Raw genomic sequence first — 15,348 nt, 5'->3', positions numbered from 1 at the left:
CCCAAAGGGCAAAGGACATTCTTGCGCGAGTCAATGTGACTGTCCGTCTCCTTCCCTAAACACTACAACCCACCAGTCAATAGCTGGTCAGGAGCAAGCAGGCCACCTAAACCAACACCATGCGAGGAAACTGGACGAGCAGGCCGGCCAATGGCAGTGAATACTTAGAAACACCTCAGTGAGTCAAGGGCAAACGTTACAGTCTTTCTCCTCACCTATCCACCAGCCTCAGCCACATGTGAGCTGGGTGCTCTTGGCATGTCGCTCTGGGCATTGTGGGGAGGAGGGTCACCAGGAAAATGGGAGTAATTGTAACAACACCGACCTCTTTATCCAGCTATTGCATATATGAAGTGAGACATGAGCTAAGCATGTCTCAGGCTAGCTGTGAGTTACAAAGTGCTTCATTGGCTTATCACAGTGCCTTCATCATTGAAGTCTGACTCTCCATTAATAACCTTGGAGCACAAAAAGCCTTTCTCGGCTGGACTCCACACACCCTCAGGGAATCCCGAGGTCACACACTGGTACTTCGGGGGCTCGGCTGTGCCTCAGGAATGACAATGGAATGTCAGTGACCAGAACCCCGCCTGTGGAGAAGGTCCCTTCTCACTTACTCTGTCCTGTGACCTCTTCCTCTAAAAGGGGACCTTGAGCAACTCTGGTCAGTGCACCCTTGTGGAAAACTTGGGGACCCGCTGATGGCCCACTGTCCAGATGACACATGGACCTCACACCACCTTAGAGCGTTTGTTGTCACCAAGCTTCGCGTCAGCTCCAGAGCTTGCCTATATAATGCCCTGCTGGCTTTCTAGGCCTTAAGGGGGTCCCTCGTCCATGGGCTACGGTGTCCACACTGTTCGGGGTCTGGGCCGCCCTTCCTCCACCTCACAGCCTGCTACTTCTGCACGCCACCTCCTTGCTCGGGGGTAAGGATGGATTGTGGAGGGGTCTGGGCAGACCTGGCCTTTGACTACCAGCAGGACAGAGGACGGCCTTCCTCTCCACTGCAGAGCCCCTCCACGGCCGCCCCCACGTCCACTGCCTTGTCGCCTTGTCACCTTACTCTGTCACCATCCCACCCCCACCTTCGCCTCTGCACTGTTGCACGCACTACTTCCCTGGTTTGAAACTACCCTTGCCTCTGCACACCAGGTGATGCGGCCAGCTCTGGTGGTTTGTGAAGTCATTTCCTCTCCATCCTTCAAGACCACCGGCCACATGGCTGCCGCGCCCGCCTACTCTGCATGGCCCTGATGGGAACATATATGACTTCGGTGTCTTCCCCACATTTTGAACTCCATGGAGGAGGAAGACACAGCATCCCCCCCACCCCGCCCCAGTGTCTAACACGGGAGCCTTCGACCTGACAGGGTTCCGCTGGGCACACACCACAGAGCTATCACTCACTGTCACACCCCCTGTGACCGTCATGCCACTCCTGCAGCCGGGAAGGCTCTCCTCAACACGATTCAGCCACTGCATTCCCATACATCGCTGCCAACCCGGCCGCAGCGTGGCCTCCCCAAGGAAGCTCTAGCGACAGGAGCTCTGCTCCGCTGGTTCCAGCTTGGGGTATGCTACTCATGTCTCTCAGAAAGAGGCCCGGGCCAGCCACAGGCCACCTGGCATTGGAAGGGTGCCTATGTAAATCAAAAGAAAGCCAGGCCAGGCGTAATAGTGGTACCGGCCTATAACTGCAGCTGCTGGGGAGGCTGAGGCAGGAGGATGTTGAGTTTAAGACACCTTGAGCTTCATAGTAAGATCCTGTCCTCAAAATAAAAATTTTGGAAGGTATGAGCGGTAGGATTTAAACTCAGTTGTGGAACATTTGCTCAGCCTGTGTGCAACCCTGTCAACGCCCCCACACACACCCACACTCGTGTGCGTGCAATGCACACAGGCATGCACACACCACTGAAAGCAAGCGTTCCCATTCCTAAAGGAAAGCTGCTTTCAATCCAGAATCCTAAAGAAAGCCAAAGCACGGGCCAGCAAGACCAGACCAGGTATCGGTGCTTTGTCAGAGCTACAGAGACGCACAGAGACGCGCTCTCTCAAATGAGAGCGCTACAAGAAAGCCCAGGGATCGAGAGAGAAAACAAACAGGGCCGAGGGGCTGGGCACAGGCAACTCTTCATCTGCCACGGGTGTGCTGTAAGAGAAGAAACAGGAGCCCTGGCTGAGGATCCCCGCGTCCTCCTGACCGCCGAGAAGGGCCTGGCCTTGAGGTTCCACATGGGAGAAGAGAGAATGAGCTGACATCCTCCGCACGCAGTGGATCGAGGACGTCACCAGACACGATCAGAACTGGGGGTGGGGGTGCTGGGCTCCCCAGAGACTCACTCTGAACCAGTCAGGATAAGAGGGTTGACTCCGAGGGACAGAGGAAATTACAGAAACTGACAGCCTGATATTTGTCCTTTATCAAAAAGGAATTTTCCAGGTATGCTGAAGAGCTTTAAAAAAAAAAAAAAAAGATCAACTGGGAAAAAATGCTAAGAGCAATGGTAAAGTAAAATCCTCAGAGAAAGGACAGGCGACAGGGGCATTCCGCTCGTCTCGGCTGTGAGCGGTGTTGGCACAGTCACAACATGCGGCACGCGAGCAGGAACGCGCACTGAGGGGCAAGGAAGAAACCCAGGTCCTGCCCGCGGAATCACGGCGAAGCAATCTGAGACTATTACTTGGAAAGCAGCCAGACAGAGCTGAGTGTGGCGGTAACATTTGCTCCAAAAAACGAAAAACGACCCGGAAGGAAGGTGAAGGGTAGCAAAAGGTTGCTGTGTTTTGATGCAAAGGCCAATTAAGAGCACTTAGTGCACGGCCTGAGGGCTTGAAAGGGCCTCGGACTGCCTGAGTTGGCTTCCTAAGCATCAATGTAAACAGCTGGGTGTGGCCATGCATGTCTACAGCCCCAGGTCCCCTGGGAGGCAGAAACCCACAGAAAACACACACACACACACACACACACACACACACACACACACGCACACACACACACACACACACACACACACACACACGCGCGCGCGCGCGCGCGCGGGCTAGAGAGATGGCTTAGCGGCTTTCGTACTTGCCTGCAAAACCTAAGGGCCCATGTTAGACTTTCCACATCCCACACAAGCCAGACTCACAAGTTGACGCGTGCACAAGGTGGCACACGCATCTGGAGTTCAATTCCAGTGGCTGGAGGCCCTGGCGCACCAATTCTCTCTCTCTTTCTCTCTCATATGTCCTTTCTTTCACTCTCTCATAAAAATAAAAATAAAAACACGGGCATGAAGAGCCGCTCCGGGTTGAATGAGAGACTCCAGTCTGTCTCAAGGAAACAGGAAGGTAAGCAAAAAGTAAAGGTCACCCGACGTTCTCCTGTGGCCTCACGTCAGTGACCACAGGGCTCTCACATCTGCACACACATATTACATCACATCACATACCACACCACATACTCTACACACAAGCGTGCATACCCTCGAGCCAAAACAACCTTAAAAGTCTTAAAAAACCAAGTGATGGGCTGGAGAGATGGCTTAGCGGTTAAGCGCTTGCCTGTGAAGCCTAAGGACCCTGGTTCGAGGCTCGGTCCCCCAGGTCACATGTTAGCCAGATGCACAAGGGGGCGCACGCGTCTGGAGTTCGTTTGCAGAGGCTGGAAGCCCTGGCGCACCCATTCCCTCTCTCTCCCTCTCTCTGTCTTTCTCTCTGTGTCTGTCGCTCTCAAATAAATAAATAAAAAATTAAAAAAAAAAAACAAGTGACGTCAGTTGATGTAGGAGATAAGTGTGTGAAAGAGGGATTGATTCACATGGACTCTCATGTCACCGATTCTGTCACTGCAGTTTTAGTTTTTGCTTCAACTCACGTGAGACGTGACAGCTTAATGAGTCTCTAAGAATTAGAAAAACAAGCACACAGAGAAATAAACAAAATGCCTTCAAATTGCACCAAATTCTCTGAAGAATATAAACACATGTGAAATGGAAATAAAAAGATGCTCTTGTTTGAACGTGTCCGTCAGAAGTTCACATGTGGAAACTTACTCCCCAGTGTAACCACGTTGGGACATGAGGAAGAAGTGATTTAGGCCACGGGGCTCCACCCCCATGAACGGATTAGTGCCGCGATCTTGGGAAAGGGTCAGTTATCACAGGACAGGATTTGTCATAAAAGCGACTTGGGCCCTTCCTTGCCCCTTCACTTTCCGCCACATTCTGACACAGCACACAGCCTACATCCTAACTAAACTACCCAGTCTTAGGTATCCCAACGCCAGGCAACCAGGCTAACAAGGGGAGGTCTAATGGCAGAGAAGAGGTTAGGCAGGGAAAAGAGACACAGGGCACAACCTTGGAAGGAGGAGGGAGGGCTCTTCAGGAAACCGGAAACAGCATGGTTCACCTGGCCAAATACAAGAGGAGCCAGCCGACATAAGCTCCGCTGACATCAACCACAACACAGGCACCCAAGCCCAGCAGCCAGGCCCACCCACAGTGAGGCAAACACCCTCCTTCGAGACACCAGGATTCTCCCAGGCCTGGCACCGCTCCACTGGCCCACACGGTCATCTCAGACCAGGACACCTCACCTGTACACAAACAGCCAACCCCGGTCAAAAGTGCAAACACAAAAAGGAAGTGAAATCGGATGTGACGGGGTCACCTGACAGAGCAGGGTGGCCCAGTCTGAGTAACAATGCCTAAAACAGGAAAGCTGCCAGTGGAGGCCTCTGCAGGCATGAGGCCTTGGTTGGTACTGAAACTTTATGGGGAAAATCAACTTCCCTCTCTAAAGCTAGATCAAGAAAAACATGCCATGGAGCTGGAGAGATGGCTTAGCAGTTAAGGCGTTTGCCTGCAAAGCCAAAGGATCCCCATTCAATTCTCCAGGATCTACGTAAGCCAGATACACAAGGGGACATATGCATCTGGAATTTGTTTGCAGTGGCCAGAGGCCCTGGTGTGTGCTTGCTCTCTCTCTCTCTCTCTCTCAAATAAATACATAAATATTAAAAAGAAAGCATGCTATGGGCTGGAGAGATGGCTTAGCAGTTAAGGCACTTGCCTGTGAAGCCTAAGGACCCAGGTTCAAATCCCTAGATCCCACACATGCCAGATTCACATGGTGGCACATGCATCTGGCCAGATTCTCTCCCCCCCACCCCTCTAACAAATAAGAAATAAATAAAAACATAAATATAAAAAGAAGAAAGTGAGTTATCTTTGTCTCTTAAACTGTGGCTCAGTCCCCATACAGGGTCACATAGGCTGAATGTGGAGGGTTCCAAAAAACTGGTCAACAGGAAGAGGTTTCTGAACATGCAACAACCAAAAATTAGCCCAAAATCAAACATAATGAAGCCGAGGCACTCGCCTGAGTTGTGTCTCTGGACTTCACCATAGCCTTGACTCTGAACACATGAGACACACCTTGCATTACACAAACCATCACACCACAAACCACCACCGACTGCCCCAAGAGCTCGGCTCAGAGTCAAGACTACCGTGTATGTGCTATGAGCTGCACTGGTTTTACCATACACACTCTCCTGCTCTGATGGGAACATAATGGCTTAGTTAGGAAAAGAGCCAATATTTTATTCCTCATCATGCAATTATCAAATCAGTATACCTTTGGGTCATAATACATTAGAATTTCTGACCTTAAAAACTGCTACTTGAATTGCTGACTTGAAGTTCATTTTTCAAAATGCTTAAATCATTAAATGAACCTTGGTTTGAGATTCAGACAGAATTTCCAACAATCTCTGAAATGATCCTCAACATACTTTGTGCGCTGTGTAGTGGATTCTCAGCATTGGCAATTATAAACCCAAGATAGCAATAAACTCCTCCGCCTCCCCATCACTCCCTTCCTCGCCAGCTCTACCGCCCTTCCCAGCATCCCTCCAGACAGCTCCAGGGGTCTGGAGAAGAGAGCCCGTGAGAGCTGGAGATGCTTGGACTACAAAGAAGGGTCACTGGGGCCAATCAAACAGGCTGCTTCTCACGTGAAACGGGGCATTCCACCAAGTTTGTAACAACGAAGCCATAAGCTAGGTAGCATGTCAATTAGCAGTTGTAGGACCTTGGGAATCTAAGATCAAGCGGCCAGTAGATTTGGTGAGGGTTCATTTCCTTGTTTGGAGATGGTACGTTCCCTACTACGTGGTAAAAGAAGGACCAAACGCCCCTAGGCCTCTTTTTATTAAAGACACTAATCCCATTCCTAGGAGCTCTTCCCTCGTGGCCCCATCATCCCCAGTCTTCCCACTGCTGCCCTGGGGACCACATCTCACGGGGTGGATCTGGAGGACACAAACACTCGCAGGAGCCAGAAAGAAAGGACTTCCTAAACCCCTGCAACTCCTATTGGCCAAGCCAGTAGCTGGCCTGACGTCAAACCACCCAGGGCTCCAGAGCAGAGGAGGTGGTCCTCCCCTCGGGCCCCTCTGAGCCTGACAGTGTAGCAAGAAGGCCGAGACGTGCGAGATAGAGTGTGTCGCCATTTCGGACGGAGTGTGGGGTCCCTAGACCCCTGTGGAAACTGCCCTAGAGCAGGCAAAGAAGGGGTAGACACCTAGTCAAGTGCCTGCTGACCTCAGCAGTGACCTGGGCTGGCTTCCCAGGAGCCAGGACACCTGGAACACCACGCACACACAAACCACGCTGTCCCCCTCCTCCACGTGGTGCTTTTTTTTTTTTTTTTTTTGGCTCCTACATCCCGGTAACATCAGCCTCTTCTACAGTCTCCTCCAGGTCACCCCTCATCGTCACCCGCAAACGCTCTCCAGAGATCTCAACGATTATGAAAACGGCAAGAACTGACGTTCCTTCCCCAGCGCCCGCTGCTTTTCGCTTGCCCACAGCACACACTGGACTCGTGTCTGTGAATCGGACCCCAGAGCGACCCTTGTTGGCAATCCACTAAAGGCCCCAGAAATTCAAAAGCCACCAACCTAGTCAGATCGCCCTCCTCTGCCCACGCCCTCTGGCCCCTGCGCCCTCAGCATCTATCCATTGGCTACTGACCGTCCAGACCTTCGCCCTGACCCTGGTAGTTCTAGTCACTTCCTCCACCTGCCAGATGATTCAGTCCTCCCAGATGTTGCTTCCGTCGTCCCTGGCTCTCCGCTCCGCACCTTGCCCTCTGCAGCGCTGACTCCGTTGGCCCCAGGCCCCTGGCTCTTGCCCCTCTAGCTCATGTGGGTAACTAGCGGGCAGCTGACAAGAGGAATCTCGCAGAACTGCGGCATGGAGTTCTAAGCTACAGAAATCCTATCTCCTCCTCGCTGCCCAGCTCCAGCTCCACTGCCCACGCCCCAAGCGCCCTCCACCACAGGAACCAGCCACGTTGTCTTGCGGACCTCTGCCTAGAACGTGAATTGGAGAATTAATAAAGTTTCCAGCAGGTGAACTTTTAGGGGACCCAGGAGAAGCAGAGAACCCGTCACCCACCGCCTAAGGAAAGCCTGCCATTCTCCCAGGCCTCGGCGTGCTCGGCGCTCACAGCACAGCCCGTCTTCGACGTCCTCCCTAACTAGCTTCTCCTCCCCCAGACGGACCATGTCTTGGTCGTCCTCCAGTCCCAGCGGCTCGGGACATTGGCACGCCATACCTGTAGTCTGGATCCACCGGACGGCACTGAGAACACACAGGCACGGTAATGGGGCGGAAAGGAAAAGACAGAAAAACCAAATGAGGGCTGCAGGGATGGCTTAGGGGTCAAGGTGCTTGCCTGCAAAGCCAAAGGACCCAGGTTTGATTCCCCAGGACCCACGTTAGCCAGGTGCACGATGTGGCGCATGTGTCTGGAGTTTATTTGCAGTGGCTGGAGGCCCTGGCACGCCCATTCCGTGTGTGTGTGTGTGTGTGTGTGTGTGTGTGTGTGTGCGCGCCTCTTTCCCTCTCTCGCTCTCGCAAATAAATAAATAAATAAATAAATAAATAAATAAATAAATAAAATTTTTAAAAAGATGGAAGACTTCCAATGTCGACCCTCAAAAAAAAAAATGAAGTGGACGGAGGTTAAGTTATGATCTAAATTGGTGCAAAGCAAATCACTACAGACACGGATCTGAGGTTTCGGTACAGCTTCGGCAACGAGCACTAAGCTGTCTTTCCTCCTCAACCAGCCCTTGCTGGTGGCAAACAGGCAAAGACAAGAGAAAGCTTCCCCAAGGGGCTGTGTCGACCAGCAAGCGCGGAGGCCAGGACCGGCTGGCATCTCTAAGGAGCCTCAGATGCTGCTGGTCCGGGGCTACTCTTCCTTGTAAGCTGAGCCAACCAATAAGCTGGAGGAGAAAGGAAGCTTTGGCCCCAGCTGGCATGTGGGACCAGGCATCTTCCAAACCAACCCCATTCACTGGGTCCAGATACACAGTTCAAGATGCCAGGAAGTCAGAGGACGCATATAAAAACAATAAAGGCTAAACACTAAACAGCAGTTCTGGAAACTGCTGTCCCCAAATGTGTCCTCACAGCACGCGGTCAACCACGCCTCCTTTCGGTCTCCACCGCATATGTGCGCTGTGGGTGAGCTGCGGAGTGTCCCTTCCAGACAATGGCCTCTGATCAGTGCGCTCCTGGGGGCTGGACAGCTGCTGACCAAATGCCACATCTCCTACCACGCCTGTCCACCAGGGTCCTGCTTGAGAATAATCTTTTTAGGAAGACCCCCGTCAATGTCTCCCATCCATAAAGTAAATTATCCTTCTGGAATCTTCCACAATGCTCACTGAACTGCATAGTGCACACAGTCTTTTGTGATGGCCACAGCTCACTTTGTGGTTTTTCCAGTACATAAGTGCTAAAACATTGCAGATTACAACAAGCGGGTAGTAAATGTCAAGACATTCAAGTCAAATTCAAAATCCCAAAAGCAACTATTAGTACCAGGCACTAAAGTATTCAAATTATTCTGTGTTTAAAAAATTAACGTGGGGGCTGGAGAGATGGCTTAGCGGTTAAGCGCTTGCCTGTGAAGCCTAAGGACCCCAGTTCGAGGCTCGGTTCCCCAGGTCCCACGTTAGCCAGATGCACAAGGGGGCGCACACGTCTGGAGTTCGTTTGCAGAGGCTGGAAGCCCTGGCGCGCCCATTCTCTCTCTCTCTCCCTCTCTCTGTCTTTCTCTCTGTGTCTGTGGCTCTCAAATAAATAAATAAATAAATAAATAAATAAAATTAAAAATTAACGTGGTAGCGCATGCCTTTAACCCCAGCACTCAGGACACAGAGGTAGGAGGATCGCCATGAGTTCAAGGCCAACCTGAGACTACATAGTGAATTCCAGGTCAGTCTGAAGTAAAGCAAAACCCTACCTTGAAAAAAAACTTAACTTCCAAAAAAATGAAATATTATTGGCTATAATAAAACATCACTATGGCTAAAGATTTGGGTTTGCGAAAATATGGGTTAGCTTTTTAAAAATTTATTTATTTATTTATTGGAGAGCAACAAACAGAAAGAAAAAGAGAGAAAGTGGCAGATAGATAGAAAGAGAGGATGGGTGCGCCAGGGCCTGAAGCCACTACAAATGAACTCCAGATGCATGTGCCACCTTGTGATCAGGCTTATGTGTGTCCTGGAGGATCGAGCCTCGAACCGGGATCTTAGGCTCCACAGGCAAATGCTTAACCGCTAAGCCATCTCTCCAACCCCTAGGTTAACTGTTTGATCCTATGTTTCACTCTATATTCTACTATCTAACATTGATATTTTTGTTTTCTCACTGAAAATAGAAACTAAGATTCCTGGGGCACAGAATGTTAGACTATCGCTTCATTTCAGATCATCTGAAGCATGGTGTTCACACCCATAACCACGACGTCTGGAAAGCTGAGGCAGGAAGATTGCCACGAGTTCAAAGTCAGCCAGCTTGGGCTTCCTAATGAGTTTCAGGGCTACAGAGTGAGATCTTGCTTCAGTCAAAAACGAGGGGCTGGGGAAATGACTCTGAAGAAAGAGAGGCTTGCTTGTAAAGCCTGTCACCCTGGATTCCAGTGCCCATGAAAAAGCCAGAAGTATGAACTGGTCCATGAGTTTGGAGTGCCTTTGCAGAGGCAAAAGGAATTTCTGCACCTATGTGCAAGCATGTCTCTCCTCTCCTTCCCTCCCTCCCCTTCTTCCCCCTTCTCTCAATAAATAAAATTAACCAAAAAAACACATTTTTCTTTTAAAAAGGAAAGGTGTGGTGGCACATGTCTTTAATTCCAGCATTTTGGAAGTCAAGGTGGGAGGATGACCATGAGTTCAAGGCCAGCCTGAGACTACATAGTGAATTCCAGGTCAGCCTGGATTAAGGCGAGACCCTACCTCAAAAAAAAAAAAAAAAAAAAAAAAGGAAAGGAAGGAAATAAGAGTCATTTAAGAAGAAATACATTATTTTTAAAAATTTATTTATTTATTAGAGACAGAGAAAAAGAGGGAGAAAATGGATGTACCAGGCCCTCTAGCTACTGCAAACGAACTCCAGAGGCACGCACCACCTTGTGCATCTGGCTTACACAGGACCTGGAGAATCAAACCTGGATCCTTAGGCTTCACAGGCAAGCACCTTAACCACTAAGCAATCTCTCCAGCCCAGAAATACATTATTAAAATAGGCCTCGAAAAGCATTTTATCCCGAGAGACCAGTGAAGAAGAAAAAAATTCTAAGATTTTATGACATCACTAAACGTGTCTTAACCCCAATGGATTATAATACAAAAGCAGCAAGTCGTAGTTCAGCATTTAAAGAGCAGGACTGTTAACCTTCTGTCAAAGAAAATGCACGCGTGGAATTCAGATATGGCAAACAGAAGAAGGAATCAAACAAGCGAGGCTCTAACCACGCGGAATGACTGGACTTTGTTTGCCTCAGCCTGATAATGCACCGGCTAGACGGTGACGCTCCTGAGTAGGAGCAAATGTGTCTTTGCATTGTTTCATTCAAAAGACACTGTCAACAGCTGCTCTGAAAGAATGCATCACAGTACAATAATTAGGCTAAAATCTTTTATCTAAAAAGAATCGCAGGGGTGGAGACATGGCTTGGTGGGTTAAGGTGCTTGCCTGCAAAGCCAAAGGACCTAGGTTCAATTCCCCAGGACCCATGTAAGCCAGGTGCAAAAGGTGACACATGCATACAGAGGCCCTGATGGCCTCCCCCCTCTCAAATAAATAAATAAATAAATAAAAATACCAGGGCTGGAGGGATGGCTTAGCAGTTAAGGCATTTGCCTGAAAAGCCAAAGGACCCAGGTTCAGTTCCCCAAGACCCATGTTAGCCAGATGCACAAGGGGGCGCACACGTCTGGAGTTCGTTTGCAATGGCTGGAGGCCCTGGCGTGCCCATTCTCTCTCTTTCTCTCTCTCCTTTCTCTGTCAAAAATAAATAAATAGAAATAAACTATTTTTAAAAAATACTAAAACATTAAAACAATTTAGAATTTAAAGAAATTAAAAAGAGCTGCAAATCAATTAAAAAGAAAACAAGTGACCAAACTGAAAAAAATAGAAAGGTTCTGACAAGTGCTACAGAGAAAAGATATCATTGTGGCTCTTGAACGTAACATAAATACACAGTCTCAGGCCAATGCAAAGTTTAAGCCATACTGAGATCCCCTTTCCCATCTATTAGATTTTCAAGGTTAAAATGTTTTATAAAATACTCTTGGTTGGGCTGAAGAGATGCCTCCGGGGTTAAGGCGCTTGCCTGCACAGCCTATCACCCCAGGCTCGATTCCCCAGTACCCACATAAAGCAAGATGCACAAAGTGGCGCATGCATCTGGGGGCTCCTTTGCAGCCACTGGAGGCCTTGGCATGCCCATTCTGCATGTCTCTCTTCTCTGTCTGCTTGCAAATAAATAAACAAATAAATAAATTTCAAAATAAAGGTAAAGTATTCTCGGTAGAGAAACAGGCATTCACACTCACTGTCAGTGGGTATCCGAGTTGGAAGGGCCCTGAGTGCAACACGGCGATACCCATTAAAATTATGACCGCATGGCCTCTCTGACCTGGTAATTGCCCTGTGAGAATTTACCCTGCAGAGGATGGGGAATTGGCTCAGGGGGTAAAAGCAGCAGCTGTGCAACAAGAGGGTCTGAAAGGGCCCGAGGCAGTTTGAGGGAGTCCCCAAGGCCAGAGTACAAAGCTGGGCATGTCCATGCATGCCTGTGACCCCAGCGTTGGAGAGCGAGGGGGAGGCAGGAGAATCACGGGGCTTGCTAGTCTGACAGACAGCAAACAGTAGGCTTGGCGAGAGACCTCACCTCGAGGAAGCACAAGGAAGAGTGACAGCCGAAGAGCCGACATTATCTTCCCTTTGGCCTTTGCACATGTGCATAGGGAACATACGTCACTACACATGCACGCGTCACGCGTCCACACTCATGCAAAACTTCAAGATATGCAACATGGTCCACGAACATGGCCATCAGCTGTAACACGGTGACTGCACCTGCGTGGAAACTACCTTAGTGTCCCTGTAATGACACACATCCTTACAGACAAGTTGTAGGCATTAAAAAAAAAAAAAAGTGGGCTGGAGGGATGGCTTAGCATTTAAAGCCTCTGCCTGCAAAGCCAAAGAACCCAGGTTTGATTCCCCAGGACCCACATTAGCCAGATGCACAAGGGGGCGCAGGCATCTGGAGTTCGTTTACAGTGGCTGAAGCCCTGGCTTACCCATCCTCTCTCTCTCCTGTCCCCCATCCCCCCCTGCCAAATAAATAAATAAAAACTAAGGACCCAGGTTTGATTCTCCAGTACCCATGTAAGCCAGATGCACAAGGTGGCACATACATCTGGAGTTCACCTGCAGTGGCTAGAGGCCCTGGCATGCCCATTCTCTTTCTCTCTACCTGCCTCTCTCTAATATAAATAAAATATTTTTTGAAAGTAAGAGATCACTAAGACATCCTCAAAAAAGGAAGAGGCACATGTGGGCCCACAATCTGCATGGAGTATTATGCATTTGTCAAAACTCACACAGAAAAAAAACTATCTGCACTGGTGGCTTCTGGGAGGAAACTGGGTAGCCAGAGACAGGCGTGGGAAAGAGATTTTCAAAGGGAGACTTTTCAAAGTGTTTACATTTTTGTACCTTCAAACTTTGAACTGTGGGCTGTTGTTGCTTTTTAAAAAAGTAAATAAAGAAATAAAATGCAAAATTTTTAAAAAATCAAGCATACTGCTTAGTGGTGAAATGAGATACAGCCTTAAGACTTGGCTTCCTGCCCAGTCTGGCATAATATAATACACCCTCCTTAGTTCAGGGCTCAGGTAACTTCAGAACAGGACAGAAAGATTTGGACTAAACTCAGCAGCTAAGAGACTGAAAGTTAATGAACGTTCAGAGACCGCGACAAGACGCAGCTCGTTTTAAGAGACAGCCAAGACCAGCAGGATTCTGCAGGAAAACCCTCGCGCTATTCAAGCTCATCTGGAAAACTGACACAGTTACATTTCTTTCCCAACTTTAAGGTTAAGAAATCTACATCCTGTACCAAGGTATCTGTTAGTAAAAATGCTTATGCTGCACGATGTGGGCATGTTTGTTAAGAAGATCTTTCTCCGCCCAGGGCACCCTGGTAGTGGATGACCAGGGCAGGCCATCAGGGAAGGAGCCAGAAACCGCCAGCTCCTTGCCCGGAAGGAGCCCTTTATGCAGAGACAAACCTGTTGATCAGGGGGGGGATGTTAAAAGAACACTCAAGCATTCGCTGCGCAAACAAGGTCCACCCCCACCCCGCCGCCTGGGCACACCTAGGGGAAAGGGGGATATGTGTTGGGCATAGTTTACCTCTTGTTTTCCCAGTTGGGAGTCAAGGCAGTAAACGCAACCCTCCGGGGGAAGGAAAAGCTAAGCATTTGGTGCCCATCTCTGAGTCTTGAGCGTGTGCCTAAGCTGGTCCAGATCTGTGCGGCCGCTGGTGGTGGGGTGGGGTGGGGGGGTGTACAAGAATGAAGACCCCCGTTCCAAGGCCTCTGCTCCAGCCTACTTGGAAGAGCGGGTCTAGAAGTGCGAGTTTAGAATGCCAGGACAGAAGTTTTCCAGCGCTTTGGGAACACCCGAGGGCACAGGTGCCTGTGAGACAGATGACCACCCCGTGGCCTCCGAGGCTGGACACACACACACGAAGGTGTGACGGACAGCCACCCCAGGGAGGCGCGTCCGGAGGAGTTGAAGTGGGCTGGCTGTCTACCTGTTTGGACACAGGTGACCTGGAAAATGGGGCCGGGCTGACCCTTTTCCAGTGTCCAGTTTGCACGGGTCACACCCGGGCCACCGGGCACCACTCGCCCCCCCGCCCGCCCCGCGCGCCCAAGGTCATCTGCCCTGGCCACCACCGGGCCCCGGCTCGCTCACCAGAACAGCAGGTTGGCGCCCGCGAAGCCGAGCAGGCTGCGCAGCGGCCTCTCCCAGCTCAGCAGCTCGTCGGCGCGGCCGCCCAGCCACAGCGCGGGCTCCCCGAGCAGCCAGCGCGCCGCCGCCGCCACCCGGGCCGCGGCCTCGTCCGCCCGCGTCTCCCCCGGCTGCGGCCGCCGCCCGGGTGCGTCCTGCCCGCCGACCCCCGGGGACGTGGGCGGCCCGGGCTCCGGCTCCGGCTCCGGCTCCTGCCCGGGCTCGGGCTGCGGCTCCGGCTCGGGCTCCCCGCGCGCCGGCGCCGGGCATCCTGGCGCGCCCTGCTCTCCGGGCGCCGCGCTCGCCATCTTCCGCCGCGCGTCCACACGGCCCCGGTCACGGCCACGGCACGGGCACGCGCGCGCCCGGAGGACGGAGCGGCGGGTCCCGGGGCGCGGGGTGCGCACGGCGGGGTGCGCCGGCCGCTGGGTGTCTTGTGACGTCAGGCCGGGCCTCGCGGGGGCGCCGCCCGAGAGAAGTGGGTGCGGTCAAGTGCGCGCAGGGGGCGGGGCCGGGCGCCCGCGGCGGGGACGGGGACGGGGACGGCGATGGGAAAGGAGATGGGGACCGGGACGGGGATGGGAAATGGTTGGGGATGGGAATGGGAATGAGAATGGGGACCGGGAAGGGGACGGAGATGGGGATGGGAACGGGATGGGAACCGGGATGGGGAAGGGGACAAAGATGGGGAAGCGGATGGGAATGGGGACGGAGATGGGAATGCGGACGGGAATGGGGGCCTCGGCTGCCTCCTGCGCGCGGTGGGCGCCTCCCCCTGGGGGGAGCTCGGGACACCAAAGGAAAGTCCTCTCCCTTTTCTAACTCGGCCGGGCTGCGAGGAGGGTCAGGCGGAGGACTTCGGCCCCGGCTCCTAACCTCCCAGGGAATCGAGGCTCGGGATAAAATAAATAAGAGAGTCTCCCTTGTCCCCCAACTCTGGAGCCCGAGGCTCTCCGGT

At 51.5% G+C, this 15,348-nt stretch overlaps 1 protein-coding gene across 1 annotated transcript in view; it reads right to left on the bottom strand.

Moving 5' to 3' along the window:
* The window catches only part of Retreg1 (reticulophagy regulator 1), a 154,606-nt gene extending 139,908 nt beyond the window's left edge, over positions 1–14,698 (bottom strand). Inside the window, exon 1 of the mRNA XM_004652535.2 lies at positions 14,355–14,698. Coding sequence (XP_004652592.2) covers positions 14,355–14,698 — 344 coding nt within the window. The remainder of the gene's footprint in view (positions 1–14,354) is intronic.
* Positions 14,699–15,348: the final 650 nt, after the last annotated feature.

The sequence above is a fragment of the Jaculus jaculus genome, chromosome 13 (genome assembly GCF_020740685.1).
Source record: "Jaculus jaculus isolate mJacJac1 chromosome 13, mJacJac1.mat.Y.cur, whole genome shotgun sequence".
Taxonomy (NCBI): domain Eukaryota; kingdom Metazoa; phylum Chordata; class Mammalia; order Rodentia; family Dipodidae; genus Jaculus; species Jaculus jaculus.
Note: the sequence above shows the minus strand (reverse complement) of the source record. Positions and strands in the feature narration are given on the sequence as shown.